This window comes from Arachis hypogaea, chromosome 1, assembly GCF_003086295.3.
Source record: "Arachis hypogaea cultivar Tifrunner chromosome 1, arahy.Tifrunner.gnm2.J5K5, whole genome shotgun sequence".
Lineage (NCBI taxonomy): Eukaryota > Viridiplantae > Streptophyta > Magnoliopsida > Fabales > Fabaceae > Arachis > Arachis hypogaea.
In genome coordinates, this window is record NC_092036.1 from 94,746,631 (window position 1) to 94,772,984 (window position 26,354).

At 35.2% G+C, this 26,354-nt stretch overlaps 3 protein-coding genes and 1 pseudogene across 4 annotated transcripts; 3 read left to right on the forward strand and 1 right to left on the reverse strand.

Annotated features, from left to right (window-relative positions):
• Positions 1-1,434: 1,434 nt before the first annotated feature.
• Positions 1,435-10,587, forward strand: LOC112697014 (eukaryotic initiation factor 4A-15-like; annotated as a pseudogene).
• A 2,317-nt stretch (positions 10,588-12,904) lies between these two features.
• LOC112696987 (diacylglycerol O-acyltransferase 1A) lies at positions 12,905-19,093 on the forward strand. Of its 2 annotated transcripts, none has more exons than XM_025749955.3 (16): positions 12,905-13,526; positions 13,657-13,740; positions 13,894-13,967; positions 14,389-14,464; positions 14,621-14,688; positions 15,178-15,301; positions 15,615-15,713; positions 16,591-16,692; positions 16,781-16,917; positions 17,095-17,176; positions 17,302-17,322; positions 17,697-17,759; positions 18,094-18,141; positions 18,309-18,371; positions 18,548-18,601; positions 18,715-19,093. In XM_025749955.3, the coding sequence occupies exons 1-16, from the start codon at positions 13,185-13,187 to the stop codon at positions 18,817-18,819; spliced, it is 1,542 nt and encodes a 513-aa protein (XP_025605740.1). In that variant the 5' UTR covers positions 12,905-13,184; the 3' UTR covers positions 18,820-19,093. The 2 variants fall into 2 exon arrangements, with proteins under 2 accessions (XP_025605740.1, XP_025605747.1); XM_025749962.3 differs by having other exon boundaries at positions 12,930-13,526; positions 13,660-13,740.
• Positions 19,094-19,225: 132 nt separating this feature from the next.
• On the forward strand, positions 19,226-20,770 carry LOC112697008 (uncharacterized). The gene has a single exon (XM_025749985.3). It carries the CDS (start codon positions 19,912-19,914, stop codon positions 20,287-20,289), a length of 378 nt encoding a protein of 125 aa, XP_025605770.1. The 5' UTR covers positions 19,226-19,911; the 3' UTR covers positions 20,290-20,770.
• Positions 20,771-21,644: 874 nt separating this feature from the next.
• Positions 21,645-26,313, reverse strand: LOC112697000 (casein kinase 1-like protein 1). The gene is made up of 14 exons (XM_025749972.3): positions 25,356-26,313; positions 25,220-25,260; positions 24,738-24,807; positions 24,471-24,619; positions 24,276-24,371; positions 24,102-24,172; positions 23,892-23,953; positions 23,724-23,787; positions 23,555-23,639; positions 23,349-23,475; positions 23,123-23,205; positions 22,943-23,009; positions 22,596-22,675; positions 21,645-22,381 (listed from the first exon to the last, which is right to left on the reverse strand). Exons 1-14 carry the CDS (start codon positions 25,429-25,431, stop codon positions 22,088-22,090), a joined length of 1,365 nt encoding a protein of 454 aa, XP_025605757.1. The 5' UTR covers positions 25,432-26,313; the 3' UTR covers positions 21,645-22,087.
• Positions 26,314-26,354: the final 41 nt, after the last annotated feature.

The window sequence follows — 26,354 nt, forward strand, 5'->3', positions numbered from 1 at the left end:
AAATGCTATTAAACTTGTGCAAATTCTGAAAAAAGTAGTTGGAGTTATACTAATTTACAAAGTCTTATCAAGTCACGCAACTAAAAAGAGAAAGTTAATTAGACTTGTGCAGATTAAATAATTCAATGAATTTAATAATCATTAATTTTGAAATTTTAATAGATTCAAAACTATCTTATTTTTTACCCTTTAAGTTAAAATAAAGATTCTACTTCGTTTGATAAAATACGAATTTAGTAAAGATAACAATAACTTAGCCAATTCTTGAAATATGTTAAATTTGTAAAACTGATGCTGATTAACACATTCCTCTAACAAAGTGTAACCCAATTTTAAATAAAGTGCTTGGTGCAGTTATATAAAATTTTATTAGCTATAGTTGAATATTAAAGTATGTTGTTGGAGTGCCACTATTCTTTAAACTACAACTAAGCTAACAAATTTTTCATCCATACGATTTCAGAAATCACTGTAAGTGCGCTGGTTATAGTCACAACAATCATACATTTTACAAAATAATTTACACAATTTCACATTAAACAGACACAAATTACGCAAAAAGAGCATTCTAAATTTCAGAATCAAAAGCTGCATAAATATGAATTTTAAAAAAAATCAAGCATGACCAAAACCAATTCATAAGAAGCACAGTATAAACAAAATTAATGAAACAAGACATGAGAACATAGAACCAAATTCACAGAAGCTATCTACGCATCTATACATTAGAACAAGAACCAAATATAGTTGAAGAGAGAAAAAGAAAGATTCTTTCTATGCATCTAGTTGAACAAAGAACCAAATCCACAGAACATAAGTCGCGACATAAAAAATCGACCAAAATCATTAATGAAATTTGACCACAACTAACCTAAGTTACACACGCCGTGATGACGACAAGAAAGTTGTTGAACTCCACAGCAATAGGGGAGACTCCTTTAACTGGGTTTCTCGGACGTTATCTTGTGAAGGAGAAATGGAAGACATGAGAACTCGTTACCTAAGAAGACGAACTTCAATGACAACTCACTTACCTTGCGGTGGTTGCGACGGCAGCGACGAGGAGGATGTGCTGACAGTGGTGATAGAGAGTCTGCAACCTAGACTTCGAAGCACAAATAAAAAGATGGAGTGAGGGGGTTGCTCACACTGAAGCCCTAATCTGATTTGAAGAAAGGATAAAGTTGAGATTAGTTAATTACAATAAGAATATTTTAAGTATAAAATATTATTAAAATTTTTGTTTTTATTTTTAAAAATCTCAATCTTCAGTGTCCTTATTTTTTGGATGTAGTAAAATTGAAATTTTTGAGACAAAAACACAAATTTAAATATAAATCTCTACCTCAACAAACATAATACTAAATTATTGTCTCCAATCCCATTTTCGAACAAATGCTACCTTTAAGAATGAGAATCCTTAATACCAAAAGCAGAAAGAATGAGAATCCTTAATTTTCAACCGAACGTGATAAAAAAAAAAAAAGAAAAGAAAAGAAAAAAAAAATCCATCAGCATTCAGCTCCCCGCCAAATATAAACATTAGTGCGTATTTTTAGCCCAAGAAAAAGGCGCGTGAGCGGTGAGTGAGCTGAAATGAGTACCTAGACTGAGCAGTGTCAGTCAAGCGGCGGTGGCGGCGGCGGCGGCGCGGTGCAGGTGACAATGTGCGGCGACGCAACCAACTGGGACGAAAATGCGTACAGGGAACGCCTCCTCAAGGAGAGGGAGATCCAAACCCGAACTGTTTTCCGTACGGCTTGGGCTCCTAGTCCCCGAAACCCTAATCCTCACTCTCTCGTCGTTGCTTCCAGCGACGGTTCTATCGCCTCCTACTCCATCCCTTCCTGCATCTCCAACCTCGTCAGTCACCACTCTCTTATCTCCCACCATCATTTGTCTCTTTTTTTTTGTTAGAGATTTAACTTGTGATTCTGAGTTTATTTATTTTGTTAATTTTTTTCGCAGAAAAATAATACCGATTTCAATGCGGCTAAGTGAGTTTGCATTGCGATTTTATGGTAATTTAAGTTTTATCCTTTGTGTTTATTGGAGTTAACTGTGTTTTGATATGGATTGGAATTGGCGCAGATTATTGGCTGAACCAGATTGCTTCTTTCAAGGGCATGATGGACCTACATATGATGTCAAATTCTATGGTGATGGTGAAGATGCACTGTTGTTAAGGTTCAAATTTGTGCTATTATCTCTATGGCTCTAATTTTATTACGTTATATTGGTCTCATCTACCTGTTGCTGATGGTGAATTAAATATGAGAATTGTCGCATGTTATTGGATACCGGTTGACTGTAGCTTTGACTTGCAGTTGTGGAGATGACGGGTGGATTCGAGGATGGAGGTGGAAGGAACTTGCAAACTCAAATAGTGCTGTTTCTTCTCAAGGTTGTGCTTCTGGGCTGAAACTTGCTTAGATCTTTGATGATTCAATTAGTATCCTGTTATTCTAACTGTTCCATCTTGCATTTTGACTTTCTTGCATGAGACTTGTTAATATGCGTGACAGCCATTGAGTTGATTGATGTGTTATTGCAAAGTTTATATTCCGAAAATAAGTAATTGGGATTGATGTGTCACTGTGATGCCTGCGGAGTTGTTCTTTATTCGGGCTTGGATTATTTTGTTCATTCATTTTCTCCTGTGCCCTGCTGTATTATCCGTGATTAGGGAGTTTTTCTGTTCACCTCCTTGTGTTTTATGTATTTTCCCCCCTCCACTCTCCGCTCACATTTTCACCTTTGAAATGGATGAATTCTTCAATCTCTTTATGTATGTTGTTTCCTATTATTTCAGGAAACAATATCAAACCCATACTTGACCTGGCAAATCCTCAACACAAGTGAGCTTTAACTTTTACAGAATGCATACTTGTTAGCCAGATCTGCTTCCAATCAGTTACTCCCCTTCCTCCTGTAGTCCTGGTCCCTATTAACATCACACCGTTATTGTTGTCTTTCAGAGGTCCTTGGGGTGCACTTTCACCTATCCCTGAGAATAATGCTATTGCTGTTAATTCTCAGGTTTTTATATTTCCTTTTCTTTTTCTCTTTTAGTTTAAAGAATATTGTTTTTCATAACAGTTTGTTTCGCTGATTGTGTTCATGCTTCCTTGTTCAATTGCAGGGGGGATCTGTTTTCTCTGCTTCTGGTGATTCTTGTGCATATTGTTGGGATGTGGTATGTATTTGTGGGGGGTGAATATAATTTTTGTTTAGGAGGTTTCTTGGTATAAATTGATTTATTTGTTGTATCTGTTGTTTGCCTTGGCTAACAAGTCTTAATACTGTAGGAAACTGGTAAAGTGAAAATGGTATTTAAGGGGCACTTGGACTACTTGCACTGCATAGTTGCTCGCAACTCATCCAATCAGGTCTTGAGTCTTAACCCTATGACTTCTGTTAGTTTCACTAGTTGGTGATCATTTTATCTATTTTTGCTGTAATAATCTTTTTTTTAATTGAAAAAGAAAAAAAATAACTTGGTGTTTATGCCCTAATTTTTTGTGGCCATATTTATGGAATATAAAGTGCTACACACCTTTCTGCAGGCGATTAAAGATCTAAACAGTGGATGTAAGAGGAAAAGGAGTGCTCCTAGTGATATTACTAGTAGTCTAAAATATAGAGTGGATCGATAACATGGGGTCTAATAATTTGGTTATAGCCCTGTCATTCTATTGTTTGTTGAACAAAAATTGAATGAGCTATGGACTTCTGGAGCTTTTAGGATTGAGTGCATGCACTTTTAGACTTGAGACATTAGGGAATATATGGACTAGTATTTTAAAATCTGATTGCTAAACATCCCTACTGCTGCCATTTATTCAGAATTGTCACCCCACTGTATGTACTCTTGAGTGTTCTAACTCCTTTTTTTTAATACCAATGTTCAGATCATAACTGGTTCAGAGGACAGGACTGCACGAATTTGGGGTACATTTTTCTGTAAATTATTTGGTTCATTAAATATATTTGTGCAGAATTTTGGCTGATACTTTTGTTTTTGTGGCTTCTATACCATACTAGATTGCAAAAGTGGAAAGTGTATCAAAGTGATTGATCCAGTAAAAGATTTGAACTTAATAGGATCTGTTTCATGGGTTGGCTGTGTTGCATTAGATGCCAATGAGAGCTGGTTGGTAAGTCTCATACTTCCCTTCCATTGATCTCTCCCTTCTTTTGGTCTACATGTGGCTATGTAGTAAAAGAAATACGAATTTCTAGACAAAATGATGTTGATCACTTCCTAGCAGGGGTGGCAAGCGGTCTAGACCACCCCGCCAAAAGCCTGCCAGTTGGCGAGTTAGCCCGCCCCGCCCCGCCTAGTGAGGCGGTCCCCAATACCTATCCCACTCCGCCTAACGACGGATTGGCAGGCTGGCGGGATAAGCCCGCCTATTCTCTCTCTCAAAAAAAATTTACTAAACCATTAAATATTGAAAAAAAAAAAAATTTCACAAACATTTTAATAAATCTATAATTTCTAAATTCATATAATTCTAAGTTTCTAATAAATGTAATCTTTAACCAAGTTTTTTGAAACAAAATAATCAAACAAACATTGTCCAAATTAAAACATTGTTCAAAGCATTTAATTAAACATTGTTAAATCTCATCAATCAAACATTATCCAAGTTATAGCTTAAGTAAAATAAACATACATTCCAAATACAAACTTGTGAATTGTGAGTAGGGTTAGGGGTGGGTGGGGAGACAGATGGGAGTGACTTGTGCTTATGGGTAGGGTTATTTGTGCTGTGTTTGGTAGTTGAGTTTATGGGTTTGGGTAGTTTTTGGTTTAGGCTATAAAAAAAATGGCGGGCCTGCCGGGCTAGCCTGCCCTGTTGAAGGCTGCCAAAGCTTTTGGGTTAGGCGTTTTTTTTTTTTTTTATTTTGGCGGACTGAAAACTCTAGCCTTTCGTGCCTTTTTTCAGCCCGACGAACTTCGGCCCATTTGCCACCCTTACTTCCTAAGTTACCTATGGTTGCAGACTTGCAGTTGGTATCCAGCTATGAGAACAGATATTTAGATAATGATTTTACACTTAATTTATTGTCCTATTTTACAACCAGAGGAGCTAACTCATATTAACATTGGCATATGGCAAGTTGACAATCAAATAGAACTTCGTTTCCCATAGTTCGTAGTTGTGATACAATTCCTCGTTTTGTATAATCAGTGTTACAGAAATGCTATTTGTTGCTACCCTCTACTAAACTTTCTGTTATTAATAACTATCACATTTTGTGGCCAAAATAACCCTTTCTAAAGTTATTATGTATCTTGTAATTGCCGTTTGCTTCTGTGAATGGTTAAGGGACCATTGTCATCATTCCACAGGCTTGCGGTAGTGGACGGAATATATCCCTTTGGAACCTTCCTGCCTCAGAGTGCTTATCAAGGATTTCAACTCGTGCTTCTGTACAGGACATACTATTTGACAGCAACCAAGTGAGTTGGCTAACCTTCATATCTTTTGGTTCTGCCGTCTTGCTGTCTTAAACACAAACATCAAAATAGCCCTAATTTGTGTGTCAACTCTCAACTCTTTCAGATTTTGGCAGTTGGTGCAGATCCTCTACTCAATCGCTTTGACATGAATGGTGCAATCCTTTCGCAAATACAGTGTGCTCCTGCATCAGCTTTCTCTGTCTCCTTACATCCTGCAGGGGTAGGTTCTGGTTCTGATTCAACATCTTATTGCTGTTGAGATGGGTCACTGTGTGGTCAACTCAAGCTTGTTGCATTCATGACTTGTTATTTTCTAGTTTATTTTATTTATGTTGAATGCATTACTGCATTATTCTTTCCAGGTTGTGGCAGTTGGAGGTTATGGATGCCTTGTAGATGTTATCTCACAATTTGGTAGCCATATGTGCACATTCCATTGCAAGTGCATTTAAGCGAATTCTGCAGTTAGTTTGAAAATTCTAAAGTTTCAAGCTCAGAATGATTTCCATGACAAAAATAACAGGCAAATGTACGGTCAAATGAGATGGTATTCAATATTGGGCCACAAAAGTGGGAGCTTTGATTTGTTCTTGGTAATATGTGGCAGGAGCTGTACCGTTCTACGCGGACCAAAATGCCACAGATTTGTTGCTCGCCGCAAAAACATCTGAGGTTTAAAGATGGTCCGTATAGTTGTATTAATTATATGTATTATTTATTATAGATTGATTTAATTCCGTGGGAGAGAGTTTTACATTTAAGGAAGGTCAAACAAAATTCCGTGGGAGAGAGTAGTTCTGTGTTAATGAGAATGTGCTTGAAGGGCTGAAGATATAATAAAAAGGTAATTTAAGAATAATATATTTTTTAAGGGAGTTAACAAAAACTAATGATTGAGTATTTTTATTTAACAGAATTAATTTTTTTAGATATAATATTAATGTTATTTTTTTTGGTTAATTTTATCAGTATTTAAAATTTTTAGTTAAAAATAACTATTTACTCTTTGGTTTAATTTCGAAAAATGGTTTTGATATTTTGATCTCAATCGGATTTGCATTAAAAAGAATGAAATTACTAATGATGTAATTGGAACACTTGTTAAGTGACTTTGGCGGTGGAGAATGGAGTTGCAACTTGCATGGGTTCAATGAGTTTGACTTGTGTGTTGCCTCAGTATCTGTAAAAAATTAGACATTAAGAGAGATTTGATATATATATATATATATATATATATATATATATATTATCTTCTCAAATAATTTTATTTCTCTGATTATTATTTTAATGAATGAATTTATGACTATTTGCTAAAGTTCTGTTTGGTTAGAAAAAAGAAAATAAAGGAAAAGAAAGTGAGGAAGAAAGAAGATAAATGAAAGTTGATTGAAATCTTAGTCTTTCTAGATTTTTTTTGTATAAAAAGAAAATAAAAAAAGGAAATGAAAGTAAAAAGATATTAGTAGCAAATCATATTTTTTTGTTATTCAAACTTTAGATATTACCAAATTATAAATTATTTAAATGAAATATGTTTATAAAATGAATGTTTTTTAAATAGTTATTAAACTAAAAGTGCTCACAAAACTCTTTTAATTAATAGGATAATTTATACAAAAAAATTAAATGGGGTTTAAAATTATGTAAATGTTTTAAATTAATTTTCGTTACACATCTATCTTAGAGTACTTTTATGCAAATCGAATCAATAGCTATAATAGCTAAATCAAATTTAATTAATTCAAGTTACATAGAAATATTTTAAGATGTATAACAAAAATTAATTTAAGACATCTGCATAACTTTAAATTTTATTTAATTTATTAGTATAAATTATCCTAATTAATATAAAGCAATTGAAGCAACAAAAAAAGAAAATTCACTAAGCAAGAATAATGTGCTACAAAGTCAGATGGTTGAGGATACAATTAAAGTAGTTAAAATCTTAATTTAATAATTTTTAAATTTTGTATTGAATAAATCAACTAATATTTAAATTGTGTATATATAAAATAATTTTCTTATTTAAATTATATTATAATTTTAAATTATATCAATTATATTATATGTAAATAAAAATTCAATCATTTATATTAAAGATATTTAACTAAACTGATTTTTTGTGTATATATAAAATATAATTTTTTTTACATGTTATGGATTTAATTTGCCATTTATCTTTCTATTTTTTTTTATCATTTATCTTATGGAGTTTTTGTGTATATATAAAGTTTGAGAAGACTATTTATTATTTTGAATAATTTGGTATTCGTTATTATTTATACAAACACACTCTCTTATTCTCTCCTCAACTCCGCGGCGTAGATCCGAGGAGTTTGGGAAACCCTAACTCCGCTCGATCTTCTTCCACTGCAAACATCTTCGTCTTCTTCATCATCAACATCAACATCAATATCAACATCATCATCCGCAGGTGAATCTCTTCTCGATTCAACGATCTTGTTATCCCAGTCTTTCAGTCTCTTCTGATTAACTGTATATATATTCTTTTATTTTTTATTTTTCCTTTGCTGCTATTCGTTATTGTTGAGCGGATGTTGTTTTATGCAAGTTAACGCTTGTTTCGTATTATGGTTCGAGCCTTTTTGAAACTAAAACTTTTTGTATCAGCAAGTGATTCACATCAATTTTTTATTACGGTTAGAGCTTATGCTGATTCGATGTTTATTTTTTTTTTATGTTTTTGGTTTCCATCAAAGTTGTTTTTATGGTGCTGATTCTGTAATTATTTGCGTGGCATAATTGTTTCTGTTGTTGTATTTGTGTTGGTGTTGCAGTCATGGCAGGAGCTGCACCTGAGGGAACACAGTTCGATGCTCGTCAATTTGATGCAAAAATGAATGATTTGTAAGTGCTTTCCCTTTTTCCTCACTATCATTCCAACATAGTTTTTTTTTGGGGGGGTTTAATTTATGGTTCACTGTCATCTCTTGGATTCACAGACTCACAGCTGATGGACAGGACTTCTTCACATCTTATGATGAGGTGTACGATAGCTTTGATGCTATGGGTTTGCAAGAGAATCTCCTCAGAGGCATTTATGCCTATGGTAAACTTTTACTAGTCCCTTTAATATATATGCTTTTTAGAAAATATATTTAATCGATAATGTATAGTGGCAGCATAGAACTTAGCAAGTTAGCATGTGTTTGATTTGTTCTGCCTATTATGCGTAAACTGCCCTGTTTGTTTGTCCCACTAATGTTGTCATGTAATTTTAGTTGAAATTTCGGAATGTAAAACTAGTATTATTTGTTTTGTAGGTTTTGAAAAGCCATCAGCTATTCAGCAAAGGGGAATAGTCCCATTTTGCAAGGGACTTGATGTTATTCAACAGGCCCAATCCGGAACTGGAAAAACTGCAACTTTCTGCTCTGGAATCCTGCAACAACTTGACTACAGCCTGACTGAATGTCAGGCCTTGGTTTTAGCGCCAACCCGTGAGCTTGCTCAGCAGATTGAGAAGGTTATGCGGGCGCTTGGAGATTATCTAGGTGTGAAGGTTCATGCCTGTGTGGGAGGCACCAGTGTTCGTGAAGACCAACGCATTCTCGCCAGCGGTGTTCATGTTGTTGTTGGTACTCCTGGACGTGTCTTTGATATGCTGCGCAGACAGTCACTTCAGCCGGATCACATTAAAATGTTTGTGTTGGATGAGGCCGATGAAATGCTTTCAAGGGGTTTTAAAGACCAGGTACTTCTTTATTTACTTGATTACTAATGCTTTCATATTTCACTTTATTATCAAGTTTTATAGATACGTAAAATCATCCCATGCAAACCTGTATTTCTTACCCTAACCCATCGTTAATTCCTACTTTATCTAATAGATTGTATTTTCTTCTATTTCTGACTGTTTAATGTTTATACTTTCAAGTGCCCTCAGATTTTTATATTTGATGTCTGTTAAAAGTTCTTGAAATTTAGTGACTATTAATTTCTAGTTGAAGATAAATGTTACTTTGTTTCAATCAGTTTAAGCTTGTCACAGTTTTTGGCCATTGGTGTTGTATCATGAAAATTTGATTTTGTTATTTGTATAACTTCTTTATCCATCATCTCCTTCCTGGTTGTCAGATCTACGATATATTCCAGTTGCTGCCATCTAAGATTCAGGTAGGAGTTTTCTCTGCCACAATGCCACCTGAGGCCCTTGAAATTACTAGGAAGTTCATGAACAAACCTGTGAGGATCCTTGTGAAGCGTGACGAGCTCACTTTGGAGGGTATAAAGCAGTTTTATGTCAATTGTGAGAGAGAGGAATGGAAGCTCGACACACTTTGTGATCTGTACGAGACGTTAGCCATTACCCAGAGTGTCATTTTTGTCAACACCAGAAGGAAGGTCGATTGGTTGACTGACAAGATGCGAAGCCGAGACCACACGGTGTCAGCCACCCACGGAGACATGGACCAGAATACAAGGGACATCATTATGCGGGAGTTCCGATCTGGGTCATCCCGTGTTCTTATAACAACCGATCTTTTGGCACGTGGTATTGATGTTCAGCAAGTGTCTCTTGTTATAAACTATGATCTCCCTACACAGCCCGAGAACTATCTCCACCGTATTGGTCGTAGTGGTCGGTTTGGTAGGAAGGGTGTTGCCATCAACTTTGTCACGAAGGATGATGAAAGAATGCTGTTTGACATCCAGAAGTTTTATAATGTGCAAATCGAGGAGCTGCCTGCAAATGTTGCTGAACTCCTCTGAAGAGATTTTGTCTTTCAACATGTTAGAGGAATACTAGTTTATGTTTGGTGAAGGTGTCCTTTTTTTTTTTTTTGTTCTTTTTTGGGGTCATGATGTTTGGTTAAGTTTTATGTAATGTTTCTTCTCTCCGCGGACCCTTTTTTTTTCTCCCTAGTTTGTTATTTCGTTTGAAACCCCTTTTTAATTGGCCTAGTAAGTTTATTTAGATTGTTAGCCGCTTCAATATCTAAGTGATAGGGTACTTGCAATGTGGAAACCCATTATTGCCCATTTTGGTGTATGCTGCTTGTCGCACATTTCTACAAGGTAATTTGTCTAATATTACTTTACGTGTCATATGTTTAGGCTTTTTTAATGATATATTGACCGTTTTGTTTCATGAAGTAATTTGCTAGCATGGGTATTGCGTTTTACGCCTTTACGTTACATTTTTGTCTTAACATTGACCATTTTGTTACGAATTCGTGGTGGTTTGAATTAGTTATTTGACTTTTCATATATGTATATAGCCCGTCACTTCTACTATGCTTCATTTTTTACGTTGGTTTTGTTTCCCTGTTAGATATACGATGCTTGATTTGTGTTGAAATTTGTTGCTTGTTATATGTATATGTCATTACTCTTACCTCTTTATTTGGTAACTGCAATTGGAAATATGATAGAAACAGATAGTACTATTCATTAATGGTTGCGTTTGTGTTTAACTTTAATGTCTCATTTATGCGCCGGTAACTTATTTCCGCTGCAATATTCCTTTTGCCAAAAGATAGGCATTGCCAGTTTTTGCGTACTTGGAGCATGGTTTGGAGAACCGGACAATGATTTGGATATATCTGTCAACCAATTGGTGACTCAATTGAACTTGCTTTGGTTTCCTTTATGAAAAGCTTTGATGAAGCTTTTATTTTAAAAACTTTTTTTTGGCAAAATATATATTTTCGATGAATCTTTTATTATATTTAGTTTAATTTCATTTGAAATTTTAAATTTTTCGACTTCTAGTTATTTTGATTTAATGAACAATTCGATTTTTAAAATGTTAGGTCGGAATTTGGTGGTTCATTATTAATGTCTAGGTGCAATGGTGAAAGTATTTAGGAAATTAACATTTTGTCATTTCTCTTTTATAATGTAACTTTGTTTAACCACACCTTTACTCATGAGGATGGATCTTCACTCCTTATAATTTTAAATAATTTTTAACTAGGATTATTAACTTCTAGTCATAAATTATAAATTATTTTAGTATTTTCTAAACACCATTTTGATGATATGTATGTATATATATAGAAATAAGAGACGAAAAGATTTTATGAAAGAAAAAGAAAAAGGAAAACCTTTTTTTCTGAGAGCTTCCAAACATGGTCTCGGATTTATGTCCTTTGACAAGTTTCATCCACCATTCGTGGCCATAATTTCAAGTTTCAACAAGGGAATTGAAGTACATTGATTGTCTACATTAGTTTTTTGACTTCTACTATATACACATCCATCCGTCACTTTTTTCTACCCTACACTTAACGTTGTTTTTGTTTCTCTGTGATATACGATGCTTGGTTAGTTGGTTTGCATTCAATTTTGTTACTTATTTTTCATCAGTTTGGTAATTACCTTTCATGGTTTTATTGACTGCAGTTTGACATATGTTAAGATTCTAAATTCATTCATATCCACGAAATCGTATGGAAAAAAAAATAGAATAAATTTTCATGATATTTAGTAAAGCAACTCATTTCTTAATCTTTTAAATTCTAACCATAATATTTCACTTCAAATTCAAAGCACTCACAAGGATCTCCAAAGTTGTTTATACTTATAAGTCAAGTTTAAGCTAAGATTATTAACCTTTACAATTACAATTCATTTTAACTATAAAAAAAGAGTGTCCGTATAAAATAGAAATTTATGTACAATTAATTTTATATAAAATTAATAGTAAAGAGATATTAAATAATAATTTAATTAAATCTATCAAATAATTTAATAATTTTCGGTTATGAACTTTATATTAACTAAAGTGCACTTAAGTTTTACCCGGTATAAACTTCCAAAGGATGAAGCATGGTCTGAAATATCGCTCCTTTTTGACAGATATTATCCTTTTCTTTATGTGTTTGACGAGTATGCCATCATTGATGGCCATAACTTCAAATTTCAACTATGGGAAATGTAAGTACATCGAATCTATCGGTAGGTACAGAAAGTGACAAATAGAACCGAACAATAGGGCGAGTGAGGATGAGAGGATTTTGATACATAAAATAAAGGACGTAAAGCAACGCAACCCTTTCCCTTTGTAATTAAGAATAAGGTGGCGCCTTACGTGTCAAATCTCAAGGCCTCAACCCCAACCTCTGCTCTATCCCCTTCATCTCTTCTACATTACTTCTATAATATTCCTTAATTTTACCATATTAAAAATGTCTCTATCTTTAATGTACACACCTATAATATAATCATCATCGTACAAACACTTATTCCTTCACAATTGTACAAAGTATAAATTTCATTCGTATAACCGACGTACTAAAAACTAATCTGTTACGGATCTGAATTTCAATAAATTACTGCAGGTACAAAATAAAATTTAATGATATTTAAGCGGATGAGTAAATCGATTACCCGACCAACTCAATTGGTTTATTCTTTTTAATGATTAGCTCGTGGTATATACTAATTAAACAAAATTAAAAAAGAAAAGGGTGGGAAATTGAGGTAGAAGAGCAGTTATATTCATTTATTCGAATGAGATTCCATTCCCTCTCAGTTCTCAGAACAAAACAGCAACCTTCAAATCCAAAATCAAAACGCTCTCTCTTCTTCAATATAATTCTATATCTAAATCTAAATAAACAAATATAATTAAGTGTTAAGTTATCGCTCTTAAATTAGTATATCTATAACAAGTTGAAGGTTGATTCGATTTCCTTCACTCGGAACAACACGTCACCATTTTTGCTTTTTCATTCTTTATTCTTCCATGGCGATTTACCAGAGCGTGGGCGCCACCGCCACTGTTCAGGGAGATTCAGGTGCTAACAGCTCTACCGTGCGGCGGAGACGCGGCGGCGCCACCTCTGCTACGCCGTTGGAGAAGGTGGAGCTGGACGCCTTCGAAGGTGAGAGTTCGAGTGAGGAGTTGGCGAAGGATTCAAGCTCCGACGACAACAATAACGGCAATGGAGTGGATGATGCATCAAAAGGCAATCGTCAGCAAAACGCCGCCGATTTTTCCGCCGTGAACTTCGATTACCGACCTTCGTTCCCAGCTCACCGCAGAATCAGGGACAGTCCGCTCAGCTCCGGCAACATTTTCAAACAGGTTAACCGCTTTCTTCTCAGTCTCGTGATCCAATTTTTCAGTTGCCGTAATTTCTGGTTATGACTTGAATGAAGGTTGCATGCTAGTGCGTTGCTGAACCTATTCGTTTTACTAATTATTCAATCAACAGCAGAGTCATGCGGGCCTCTTCAACCTCTGCATAGTGGTGCTTGTTGCGGTTAACAGCAGACTTATCATTGAGAATTTGATGAAGGTTTCACTCTTCCATCAACATATAATTCTGCATTCACCTATTCACTTATATTTTTATCTATTTATTTTGAGAAAGGAAATTGTTTTCCATTTTGTGGTTATTTTATTTTGTATATTTGTCTGTTTAAAGATGTGGAATTATTTTGTTTTGCAGTATGGTTGGTTGATTAAGACTGATTTTTGGTTTAGTTCAACATCTTTGAGCGATTGGCCTCTCTTCATGTGTTGGTAAGTGTGGTGAGCTCAAAGAGAACCACCAATTTGGTCAAAAAATGATTAAACTGCTGACAATTAGATCCCTATAGATATATTCTCTTGGGGTGTCTTGATAATTAATACGCTGATATAATGGTACCTAAAAAGATCAAAATTTTGACGAATTGGTCCTTCAAAAACATCAATTTGCCAACAAATCAATCCCTATAACTTATTTTCATAATAATAATAAATTCTATTAGCAATAACAAAATTCATGATATTGGTACCACGGACTGATAGAAATTTTCATTGTGACTAATTTGTTAGTGATTTAATCCTTCCGGGGTCAAATTAGTGGTCTCCCAATGAAATACCTTGAGTTTAAATTATTCACTTGGGCATCATTTCTTATAATGTAATTTGACAAGAAGTGATTATGTTTGTCTTGCAGTCTTACTCTTTTACTATTCCCTGTTGCTTCCTTCATAGTAGAAAAGTTGGCACAGCATAAATGTATTCCTGAACCAGTAAGTTATTCAGCCATTTGACATTTAGAGTTCTATAAGATTGATTGGAACATAGTTCTGGAGCCACATGAAATCCTTCTGCCCTGTACAACTCATTAGAGTTTTGGGATGTGGTAAATTATTACGTGGATAACTAATTTTGACATAATATTTCAGGTCGTTGTGATACTTCATATAATCATTACATCAACTTCACTTCTGTATCCGATTTTTGTAATTCTCAGGTCAGTGTTGTTCTTTCATGTCTTTTTCGAAGTTGACTCCAGAACTTGTCTACTTTTTTTTTTCTTTTGGGGGGCAGGCAGGATTTGTGATCGAAAAATGCTAAATATTATGAAAGATTTCGTAAAACGACACATGAAATTGAATAAGATGCGTGTTTGATTTTATTGTGTTTTCTCTCGTTTCTTAAATATTGGACTTCCACTCAAATGCCTGAAAACCGTTCTTTATTGTTCTGGCAAATAAAATCCCTACGAATCAGGTCTGCGTTCTGTGGTCAAGCATGCCATGTGTCCAGTATGGATAAATTATCTAGTTATAGAATATGAGTTTAAGTTGGTAACGGGGTAGTAATTAATAACCTTGATTATTAACTTGCACATGGATTTTACATGCATTCTTCTATTGTTTATGGAAAGATTTAAAGCTCCTGCTTACAACTGGTTTCCATGATCCTGGAATTGAATTAATTTGCAATTTATTCTTTGCAGATCTGATTCCGCTTTCCTATCAGGCGTCACATTAATGCTATTTGCTTGTATCGTGTGGTTAAAGTTAGTGTCTTATGGACATACGAACTATGACTTGAGAGCACTTGCCAAATCAAATGAGAAGGTAGCTTTTTAGTTTCACATGTAAATTTGTAAATGCAGTATACTTGGGATTTTAAAATCTAGGAAATGCCGGATGTATGTGGTGAATATTTTTTAAGCAGGCAAATCCTGTTCGATAAATTGCAGCCTATGGATCACAAACAACTAAAATTTCATTATTTGCTGATGTGCAGTTTTCTCACTTCTTAATTCTAATAATGTCCATCCTTTTTCCTCTTGATTCTTTTCCTTATTTCTGTGTGGTGCTCTCTACTGATTTGTGAATGTGTGATACATCTATTTCACCGCAACTTATCATGTTCACTGTATTATAGGTAGAAGGATTACCCAGTACGCTCAGTATGGACTATCCTTATGATGTAAGCATAAGGAGATTGGCATACTTCATGCTTGCTCCTACATTATGTTACCAGGTGACAGCACTTTCAAGTGATTTTCCCAATTCTTCTTTGAATTTTTGGCATATTATTTTCGATTTTCATGTCCTTTCCTGTCGAACATTTGGGAGCATCAAACATTGTTTAGCAAAATATATGGCAAAAATCCTTTCTTTATTTATCTTCTGTTGTACTTTCCCTAAGTTCTTGACGCTTACAATCAGCTTGTTCTGTTCCTAATTCTATTATTCATGCTTACCCCAAAATGATCATTTGGTTGACATCAAAATTCCATACAAGTTGAGATAATTACTTGCTTACAAGTCAACCAGTCTTTGCTGGTCCCAACACAGTGCCTAAGTGATCTCGTATTAATTTAAAACCTCACAACAAGATTAAAGTTTGTATTGCTTAAATAATCAACATTAAAATATGCATATATTAAGTGTTACAGCCCTACTGATTTTTTTAAGAGTAGATGTAAGGAATAAACTGGAGGAAGTTTGCAGTCAAGAATGCTGGATGACATTTGGGAGAAAAGGAAGCTTGTATTATTTTGAACATCTAACAAAAAGGTTTCATTGCTTTGAATATGGTTTTTGGCTACGAAGACTACTTTAACCTATCAGTTTTTAATCGATTATTGATTGAGTGTTATCTCCCTGTCCCTGGTTTCCCCTTTATAGCTTATGGATATTCCGAGTATTATCCTAGGTTGCAGAATTTCTCTTACTTTCTATGAGTAATTTTTTGAGTCTCATTTGTTTTTGCAGTTGTCTTGGTAAATGTATCTTTGGGTGGATTGCAAATGTTATTGTTAATGTGACTCTTATTTTGAGTAGAAATTTCTTGCATTGTCTTTTCTACAAAATGTTCTACACTGTTTTGATTCCTGTGGTATGAAATGTTATAGCCAAGCTACCCCCGCACGCCATCTATTCGAAAGGGTTGGGTCTTTCGTCAACTTGTCACGCTGATAATATTTACAGGATTAATGGGATTTATAATAGAACAGGTAAGAAATGCCTGTATTTTTTTCTTAATTCTTATTTTCCTGAATTCTTCAGGTTTTCTGACCGTGTTTTTATGATTTAACTTTGCAGTATATTAATCCGATCGTACAGAATTCACAGCATCCTTTGAAGGGCAACCTTTTATATGCGATTGAGAGAGTCTTGAAGCTTTCTGTTCCAAATTTATATGTGTGGCTCTGCATGTTCTACTGCTTTTTTCACCTTTGGTTTGTATTTAATCTCGGGCTCATCCATTGTTTATATTTGCTGGTGTGTTTACATGTAAACTGAAGAATTGTAGCTCTAGTTACCTGTGCTTAACATGGACTTCTGTACTGTGCAATTTGATGATGATAAAACACCCTTGATCAATCACAAACAATATTTGCAATTTTGCAATGTAGGTTAAATATACTTGCAGAGCTTCTGCGATTTGGTGATCGTGAATTTTACAAGGATTGGTGGAATGCAAAAACTGTTGATGAGGTAATTTCTTTGTCTCGGCACTCTCTTAGGTTGTTTATTTACAATTATTTGTGAAGTGAATTTTTCACATATTTTCCTTTTGTTTAATGTTGTCGTGATGCTGCTTCTGTCGTCGCGTTCGTCAGTATTGGAGGTTGTGGAATATGGTATGTCTTTTCCGGACTTAATTTTGAAGACCAAGTTCTTTCTTTATTATTTTTTCTCTTCCTATGAAATGATTTGCTGGTCTCGTCTAGTGATGAAATTCTTGTGAATATATATATTTTATATAGTTATTCTACCAGGTGTAATCATGGTTTACCACTCTTTACATTAAAAAAAGGGCTTACAAATTATAATTCTGTGAAATTAACAAAAGGAAGAAATGGAAGCTGCAGGTTTCCATATGTTTCTTGCTGATGTAGTTTCTCAGCTGTTACTGTGTAAATGGTTCTAAAACCATATATAAAACTTTGCAGGTTCATTTGTTATTTTCAAGTGTATTTCTAATCCCTTACTCTACTATTCTTTGATATTGCAGCCTGTTCATAAATGGATGATCCGCCATCTATATTTTCCATGTATAAGACATGGTGTGCCCAAGGTAATCAAGCATCTCATCTGTGTTACTGTATCGACTTTGAACTTATGTATTCTAAGCACACTTTAGGAGTTGAAAATTTGTCTTGATGAGTTATGACATTGTCAGTCTATGTTAACCATCTCTGGCTGCCTTTAAAAGGATCATTTAATGCTGTTGGAATCGAATGAACGTCATTAGTGTTATCCTATTGAATAAATAATAATGTAAATTTTTACTCATAATAATTATGTAAAATCATACTCATAATCACTGTTAAATATTGTTGATATATTATTTTTCTAACTTCTAATTCTAAATATATTTATATATGTACTTATGATTGTGATATTCACAGGGTGTTGCTCTTTTAATAGCCTTCCTCGTTTCTGCTTTGTTCCACGAGGTGTGTAGTTTAGTTCTCTTTTTCTTTATCCTCTCCCCTTCAATAAATCCTTCATTTGTTTCTGGTAGTAAAAGATGCATATGTAAATATGAGTAACATTCTCAATGTCGTCAACAAAGACAACTGAGATTTGCAATCTTTCCTCATGACTTTTCGTCCGAGTGCAGCTGTGCATTGCCGTTCCGTGCCATATATTCAAGCTTTGGGCTTTTATTGGAATTATGATGCAGGTAAAGTTATATGGCCGTTACATATGTTTTCCTATGTTTTTTTTTCCCCGGCAAAACTAAGAAAGTTTCCAAGAAAACCAAACTCACATGTAGAATACTGAGAAAATGTTCTGCTTAGTATTGAATCGGTATCATATTTTTGGCTCAATTGTCATGATAATGGATTTTTTCCCCAGGTTCCTTTGGTCCTGATCACTAATTATCTGCAAAATAAATTCAGGAGCTCAATGGTATGTGTGCTGTTTTGAGGTTATTGAAATAGCATTATGTATCTTCCTTTTATGTTCAACTTATTGAAAATGTTTTCGTAACATTAAAAACATTGTGATTTTCTTCATTGCAGGTTGGTAACATGATTTTTTGGTTCATATTCTGTATTCTTGGTCAACCTATGTGCGTACTACTATACTACCATGATTTGATGAGTAGGAAGGTCAAAACTGAATAAGCTTAAGCAAGCAATTACATCATTAACAATACATGTGGGTGAGTAATTCACTTATCGAGAGATATGCTGCTCAATATTGATTTCTGAGGAGGCTATATTCACCCACATATATATCTATGTACTCGGTCTCAATACTCAAATCTTCTGTCAATTGTAACAAATATGCAAACAATTTTGAAAGCAATGCACAGGCAATGGTACTGCCAAGTAACACTGTAATAGGTTTCTGTTAATTAATGGAAGAAATGGAATAGTTGTAAATGGTTTGGTTCAATCGGCATCCCTCCATTTTTTTTTTTGTTTATTATTCTGAGTAGTAAATGTTCTCAAATGAATCCTGCCTAATTCTCAGAAACTTAATTGTTCTCTCTCTCTCTCTTTTTAAACAGAAACTTATTAGTCTTTTAACTAAATCTTTTCAGCAGCATGATTGTCTTATTACTCTAAATGTTTCTAAAATATTTTAATACATCAGACACAACTAGCACATCACATGATCCAACTCTAACTCCTAGTGTGCAATTTGATAATGCCGTGCTTCTCACGTGCTACATATTACGTGACGCATTTTCATTTGTTCCTCGTTCCACGCTCAATAAAACTTCTTTTTTTATTTGGATTTTACTAATTACTAAGAATTTAGAAATAAAAATCTTTTACGAAAATAAAGTTCATTAAAAATCCAATTTGTGTAAAATAATTATTTATTAATGATAAAAATAGTACACAATTAATTATAATTATTTGTTTAAAATTAACTGTATATAAAAATTAAAAATATCATTTTATTTGTCGTACTTAAATACCACCGACGCAGGAACAAAAACCATTGTAGTCAGCGCCACCTCGTATACAGTCGTATATTACTTCGATTAAATTAAATAAAAAGAGAAAAATAAGATTAAAAAAGGAGAGAAGAAAAGAAAAAACGTTCGGTGAAAAACATGTCCTAAAGAAACCAAAGCATAGGTTGCTGTTCTCTACAGAAGAACAGAACCCACAACCCCATTTGCAAAAATATTGAATCTTTTCACAGAAAGCGAAGTGGGTGTGTTCCCAAAACAAAGCTTCTGTGCTCTCTCTTCTTCACACATGGAAGATTTCAGATCCAAGTCGTACGGTGACGGAAGGATGCAGATTGAACCATATACTGGACCCACCGGAAACGGAACCACCGCAACCTCCGGCGATGTCCACGGCATGCAAGATCTCCGGTGCTACAGCGCTTCCTATGCCTCATCGGTGCACCCAACGCAAATCCACGTGGCGAACGACCCAAAGTTCAAGAAGGGCAAGTCCACAAACGGGTCAACCTCAAAAAGCTGGAGTTTCAGTGATCCAGAGTTGCAGAGGAAGAAAAGGGTGGCAAGTTACAAGGTTTATGCTGTTGAAGGGAAGCTCAAAGGGTCTCTGAGAAAGAGCTTCAAGTGGCTCAAGGACAGGTGCAATAGAGTTGTCTATGGATGGTAGCTACCTTTTTTGGATGTTCTTTGAAATTGAGACCTTTAATTAAAGCCGGCTGTCCAATTTCGGTGGTGTCCTTTAACAAAGTGAGCATCTTTCAGCTCGGTACCTTTTATATATTTATAAATATATATATGAATATGACAATTGATGAATAATTTATTTGTTTTTGTTTATTTACTCATTATTACTTATTATTGTTAGTGTTTATTTCTCATGGGTGGAAAAGTACATGCCCCTAAGGAATGTAATATGGGAGAGAAATTGTTATTCTGTTTTTCTATTTTGGTTTTCTGTAAAGAGTGTAACCATCTTGTTTTGCTTAAGAACATCACTACTATGTCTTCCTGTTCTAACTCTGGTGGTGATTGTGAAGGTTTTGGAGTCCCCTCAAGACTGACAGTTAGTGTTGATTCGTTGTTTATATTTGGAAAAATTTGGTGTATGCATGTTGAAATTCATTAATGATAATTGTTGTGCATGTGTATGATGTTGCTAAGTCCAATGAAAACTAAAAATAGATGTGACTCTGGAGGATTCCTTTAGTAGTCCTTCATCCAAAAATTAACGAAGAATTGACCGCATTTCAATGTAGTTTTGGTTGAAGTGCTAGAGTTGAGGTCCACAAAGATAATCGTTTACTTTTCTGCATGGTAATGATGTGAATCCTGAAAAGGACAGTATAATGTTACTTTCAAGAGTAACATTTTCTGACTTAGTCTCCAAGTCTTCAATAAAGGAAAGGAAATTACAAAATATTGTTACTGTGGATATGCATATTGGCCACTGGATTTTGATTTGGCAGCAAAGTTATACAGGGCAATGGCTTGACAGAGAAATCCATGTTCTGATTCATGTCAGTGACATTTCTGCAGCAAATGATTTTGGCTTTCCCATTTTTGACCAACCTAAGAGGGACATACCTCAGTTTTCCCCACGAGCATGTTCACTTCAATATCAACATCGCAGGTTACTCAGTTAACCAAACATCTGATTGAACCTTTTGCAATCCGCAAGAGAAGTATTCATTGTACAAATGAAGTTACAGATATTTGCAATATACATAACGTTTAAACGTTCAAGATGGACAGCAAATGCAGCACAAACAAAGGTTGCTTATTTGAATTATGGTTCTGCAACCCTCGGGAACTGTTGCCAGTTTCACTTCCATTCCTGGTATAGTAGGATTAAAAGGATGGGGATTATAGAGTAATTAAGACGCCAATAAAGTCTAAGACACTGATCAACCACCAAGAGACAAGAGGATTAATGGGTGCGATTCAAATTTAAACATTTTGCCAAATATCATAATTTTTTAGTATGCCGAACAATCCCACATGCAATTAACAGAAAGCCACGCATAGTTAGAAACTGATATACACGTTACGTTGATCAAGAGAACAAGAAAACATTAGAGGTACAATGGTGTTAAGCTTGATAGGAATTTCACAAGGTAGAACATTTTAAAATGCCAGAGTAACCTCCACAGAAAATTACACCATGGAATCTATGGGAATCTTCAAACCTAAAGTAAAATGGCTAATTACAATTTCGCTGGTATTTGATAGTTTTGACCGCTGTGGTCCACGTGACTGCAAACTTCAGGTAAACCAAAACAACTCACATCACAGGGAAAGAGGTTATAAAATTTAGTTGTTCCTGCCAGCAGCGAGGAGCCAATTTAACCAGTTTTACAGCAAACACAGTCCTTGCTAAAAGCTCATTATTTCAGCTTCGCGGCTTTTCATCGGTATGAGAAGATGAGCAAACAATACAAACCCACATACGCAACTTTTGCAGAAAATTAATAATGAGCCCTCTCGTCAGTCTCTAATTGCAAATTCTCCATGCCCCTCACTGCACTGTCATAATTCCTGGTGTGAGAACCATGCCTACCGGATGCTGTTACTCTCTGGGGTTCAGAAGATCCAGCTGGTGAACTTCTTTGCCCGCTTGTAATTCTGTGTGCTGCTCCAGGGCTAGCTTCGGTATTTCGAGCACGAATATCTGACTCAGCACCAAATGCGTCACGGCTACCAGAAACAGCAACCCGCCTTGATGATCCACTTGACTGGCCCAAGATATTGGCACTTGATAACTGCATTATCAAAGGTGATGAATTTATTGACCATGAAGGAGTAAAATAAGGGTTGGCAGCAAATTCCCTCATGAGAAATCAAGCTCAGTAAACAAGGGATCCGTAAAGCTATAATACTTTATTAGGAACCAGATGGAAGTCAAGCTCGTATAGCTCAGCATAGGACCCTTGTTAACATAACATCCAAACGTTACTACCCATATGAGAAACTTACAGAATTTAAAATGGGTCCCGACATTCTCCGCCTTGAAGAATCCACCGAAATCAAACCAGAAGGCCGTCCTTCTTCCCCACCTGTGAGAGAGAAGCAACGGAATTAAGAAAATGAAGCAGATTAAAATGTCAGGTACATATCCCTAAAACTTGGGTGAGAAAGACAGACTCTACCTACTGTATAACCTACATCGTCGGATAGCAGTTGAAATAGAGTTGATTGTATTGATGCAGCCCAGTGCACAAGCATCTTGCGTAAAGCAGGATACAGGGAAGGGCAGCACCCAAAGAGACATATAGATTAAAAGAAATGAAAGAAGTGTCACTCAAGATCTTCAAGAAAACTACCTGTCTGCCTATCGGCATTAGTAATAACAGCTGGTGGCATTCCAGAACTGGTTCCAGCACTAGGACCCTATATTAAGAATTTAAAACAGATATTGGATTTCAGATAACAAGATTGCCAAAAGGGCAAGGATTTTTCTTCTTTGGAAGTAGGTTGGAGAGATGTGTTAAGGGAATGCTCACAATGCCCCGTGCTGGAGGAGTGGCTAGTTGTGATTGCTGATACTTCAAGATGGTCCAGTCAAACACATAATCAAACTGGAAACCTGTCCGGCCAATTTCATAACGAAAGCAAATTGATAACACGGTCCTACAAAGGATGAAATGTAAACTATACAGGAAGTATGGGGGAAAAAAGGTAGAAAAGTGAGACAACAGGTATCCTGTTGTTATGACAATAATAGCAAACCTTCACGAATAAAGAGGTCACGAAATATCCTTTTGAGATAAGCATAATCTGGCTTATCATCAAACCTTAATGAGCGGCAGTAGTGGAAGTATGATGCAAATTCAGTTGGATAGCCACGACACAGTGCCTGGAATATCAACAAATTCAGTATATCTTACAAAGGCAAATAATATGCATTAGAAGGTATCAATTGTAATATAGCTTACTTCAATTGAGGTAGAAACTTTTTTTTCACTGATTTTCTCGTACTTTTGTTTCTTTGTTCCAGCTTTAAGTCCCTGCCAAGGAAGACTACAAAAGAAAACAAATGAGACAATGTACTTAGTATGGACACACATTGGGTATGGGAGAGACTCGAGAGACAACAGTAATTACCTTCCTCTCAGGAAGTACATCAAAACATAACCAAGAGACTCTAAATCATCTCTGCGACTTTGCTCTAACATCCATTACAAGAGAAATATAGGCAGCAAGTACCTGTTAGATAACAAAATCTTTCCATTTTATAGTACAAATGTCATAATCAATATATATAAATCATACCAATGCCAAGGTGAGTATTCATGCTAGCATATCTTGCAGTTCCAGTCAAATTCTTATTTTCCCTGAAGTAATTAAAAAGTGAACGGATTATACATAAGGGATATCCAAACAGTTGTGGGCAAAATGTATGCTAACTTACTACACCATAAAAGGGAAGACAAAAAATATCTAGAAATCTAAAAGCATCTCATGTACAACAGAACCTCCAACCTGTAAGGAATGTGTTGATGGGTTGAACTATCTCTGTATTTCTTAGCCAAACCAAAATCAATTGCATAAACCTACATACAGTCATACACATATACATCAACATTGAACTAATAAATACCACCATGTATAAACGTACAAAACATCAAAAGTAATCATGACAACAATATTAGATACCTGATTCGCACGCCTTCCTAGGCCCATCAGAAAATTATCCGGTTTAATATCCCGATGTAGAAATGATTTAGAATGGATGAACTCGACACGGTTGATCTGGATAACAAAATATGAATAAGTACTTTACGGGGGGAAAAAACCTTAAATAATAATATATAATTGATATGAAATTTTACAAAGCAGAGAAGGGCCCACCATTTGATCAGCAAGCATAAGAACAGTCTTCAGTGACAGCTTTCTACTACAAAAGTTGAATAGATCTTCAAGACTAGGTCCAAGCAGATCCATCACTAGAACATTGTAATCTCCCTCCACCCCAAACCATCTAACATTTGGAATTCCAGCTGGCAAGACCAAATCCAATTAAGACTAAAGGGAAACTTCTGTACTCCTTGCAGGAAGTATGTAAAAAAAAAGTAAAAAACAGAAGATAAAAACAAAAAGTATGAAGGCAGTAATTACTTCCTCCTTGTAGAATTCTGTATAATTTGGATTCGTAAAGCAACTGAGGATGCTTTGTCTTGACATTTTCCTGAATCAAAAGGGCATCAAACAACAGTAAGTATTAAGAAAGATCAACAATTAAGCTCTAGTGTGTGCAGAGATATCAACAATCCGGTTTTTACTCCATCAAACAAATACAAAATGAGAAGAGTTTATATTGAGATTCTTTTATCTAGTCAATAGAAGTAAACCTCCAGCTCAAAAAAAGTCTTAAGGAATTCAAAAGGCTATCCAAGCAAAGAGGGGTTTTAAAATGATCAAATATCTTTCAACCCCAAAACCCTCCCCCGAAAAGAGAGCAGGATAGCTCATTGAGGACATAATTCAGTGCAGAAACTAATTTCACATGAAATCACTATGAACCAAATTCCCCCAAAACCCAGTTCGAACTTCTAGAATTCATAGAAAGAAAGAAGTACTCAATGGTGAACAGAACTTACAAGCTTAATTGCAACTTCTTCGTTAGTCTGAATATTAGTACCTGCAGCACAAACAAACTCATTAAAACACTCACGAACTATGAACATGCAAAGCCCCACCAAAAAAAAAAAAAACAAAATAAGAAAAGAAATTAACCTAAGTAGATCTCCCCAAAGGAGCCGCTACCGATCTTCCTACCCAACCGAAACTTGTTACCAACACGAGGTTCCATTCACGAGAGAGAGAGAGAGAGAGAGAGAGAGAGAGAGAGAGAGAGAGAGGAGTATGGAACCCTAAGCTAAATAGTAGTAATTAAGAACCCTAATTCTGAAAAAGTAAAGTCGTCAAATGACATCCATAGTCAGAACCCGGAGCTACCAACTCGTCAATCTAGCAGAAGAGAGAAAAAAAAACGGAATGATAGGGTATGGTACGGTGTGAGATCTAGGCTCACGGATATTTCGAATTGACGGTGAAATTGTAACAGAAACAGTGAGTTAAAGATAAGAAAAAGGATGGAGAGTGAAAAATTGTAGGGTTAGGTCAAAAGAAAAGTGAGAAACTAAGAAGAAGAAGAAGAAGAAGAAGAAGAAGAAGAGTGTGGTGTTTCTCTCTCTTGCATTATGATGACCTTCATCACTGCAACCAACACCGTTCTTGCAACCGTCCCTTCTTTTCTTCCTCTTTTCATTTTCGAAGGACCGAATGCGTGTCCACGCGTGTTCCGTACGCACTGCTCACACACGGAACAAGCTTTTCCCGCTGGTGCCCACTGTCACGTGATCTCACGGAGCGTAATTCCCACGTGACGTTATTGCGGGTACGATGTAACTGTCGTTTTGGTCATCTTTATTTTATTTTCTTTTTTCAAAATTCAAAATTTTTAAATAATTTGAATATCAGGTGCCTGTCAAAATAATTAAAAATGAAAGGTCATATAATTTTGGCGAATGGTAAGAGTAGTAAATTAATTGTAGTCTAGCTTCTATATTGAGCATTTATACTCATCCACGTGTATTGTTGTGTTGATATTTTTGGTTTTGAACTATATATAGTGGCAGTGATGATTTTTTCTCTGTTATTAATAGATTTTGTGAATGATATCCGCAGGAGAATAATTATGTCTTGGAGTATTGGGACAGGTACAGGCTCATT

Coding starts and splice junctions, on each gene's coding strand:
- LOC112697008 (XM_025749985.3), top strand. CDS start 19,912: ATGGAAGATTTCAGATCCAAGTCGTACGGTGACGGAAGGATGCAGATT.
- LOC112697000 (XM_025749972.3), bottom strand. CDS start 25,431: ATGGAACCTCGTGTTGGTAACAAGTTTCGGTTGGGTAGGAAGATCGGT. Junction 23,954..24,101: donor CATCAACACATTCCTTACAG/GTTGGAGGTTCT, acceptor TAATTACTTCAG/GGAAAATAAGAATTTGACTG. Junction 23,476..23,554: donor AAGTTTCTACCTCAATTGAA/GTAAGCTATATT, acceptor TTGATATTCCAG/GCACTGTGTCGTGGCTATCC.
- LOC112696987 (XM_025749955.3), top strand. CDS start 13,185: ATGGCGATTTACCAGAGCGTGGGCGCCACCGCCACTGTTCAGGGAGAT. Junction 13,741..13,893: donor TCATTGAGAATTTGATGAAG/GTTTCACTCTTC, acceptor TTTGTTTTGCAG/TATGGTTGGTTGATTAAGAC. Junction 17,760..18,093: donor TAAGACATGGTGTGCCCAAG/GTAATCAAGCAT, acceptor TGATATTCACAG/GGTGTTGCTCTTTTAATAGC.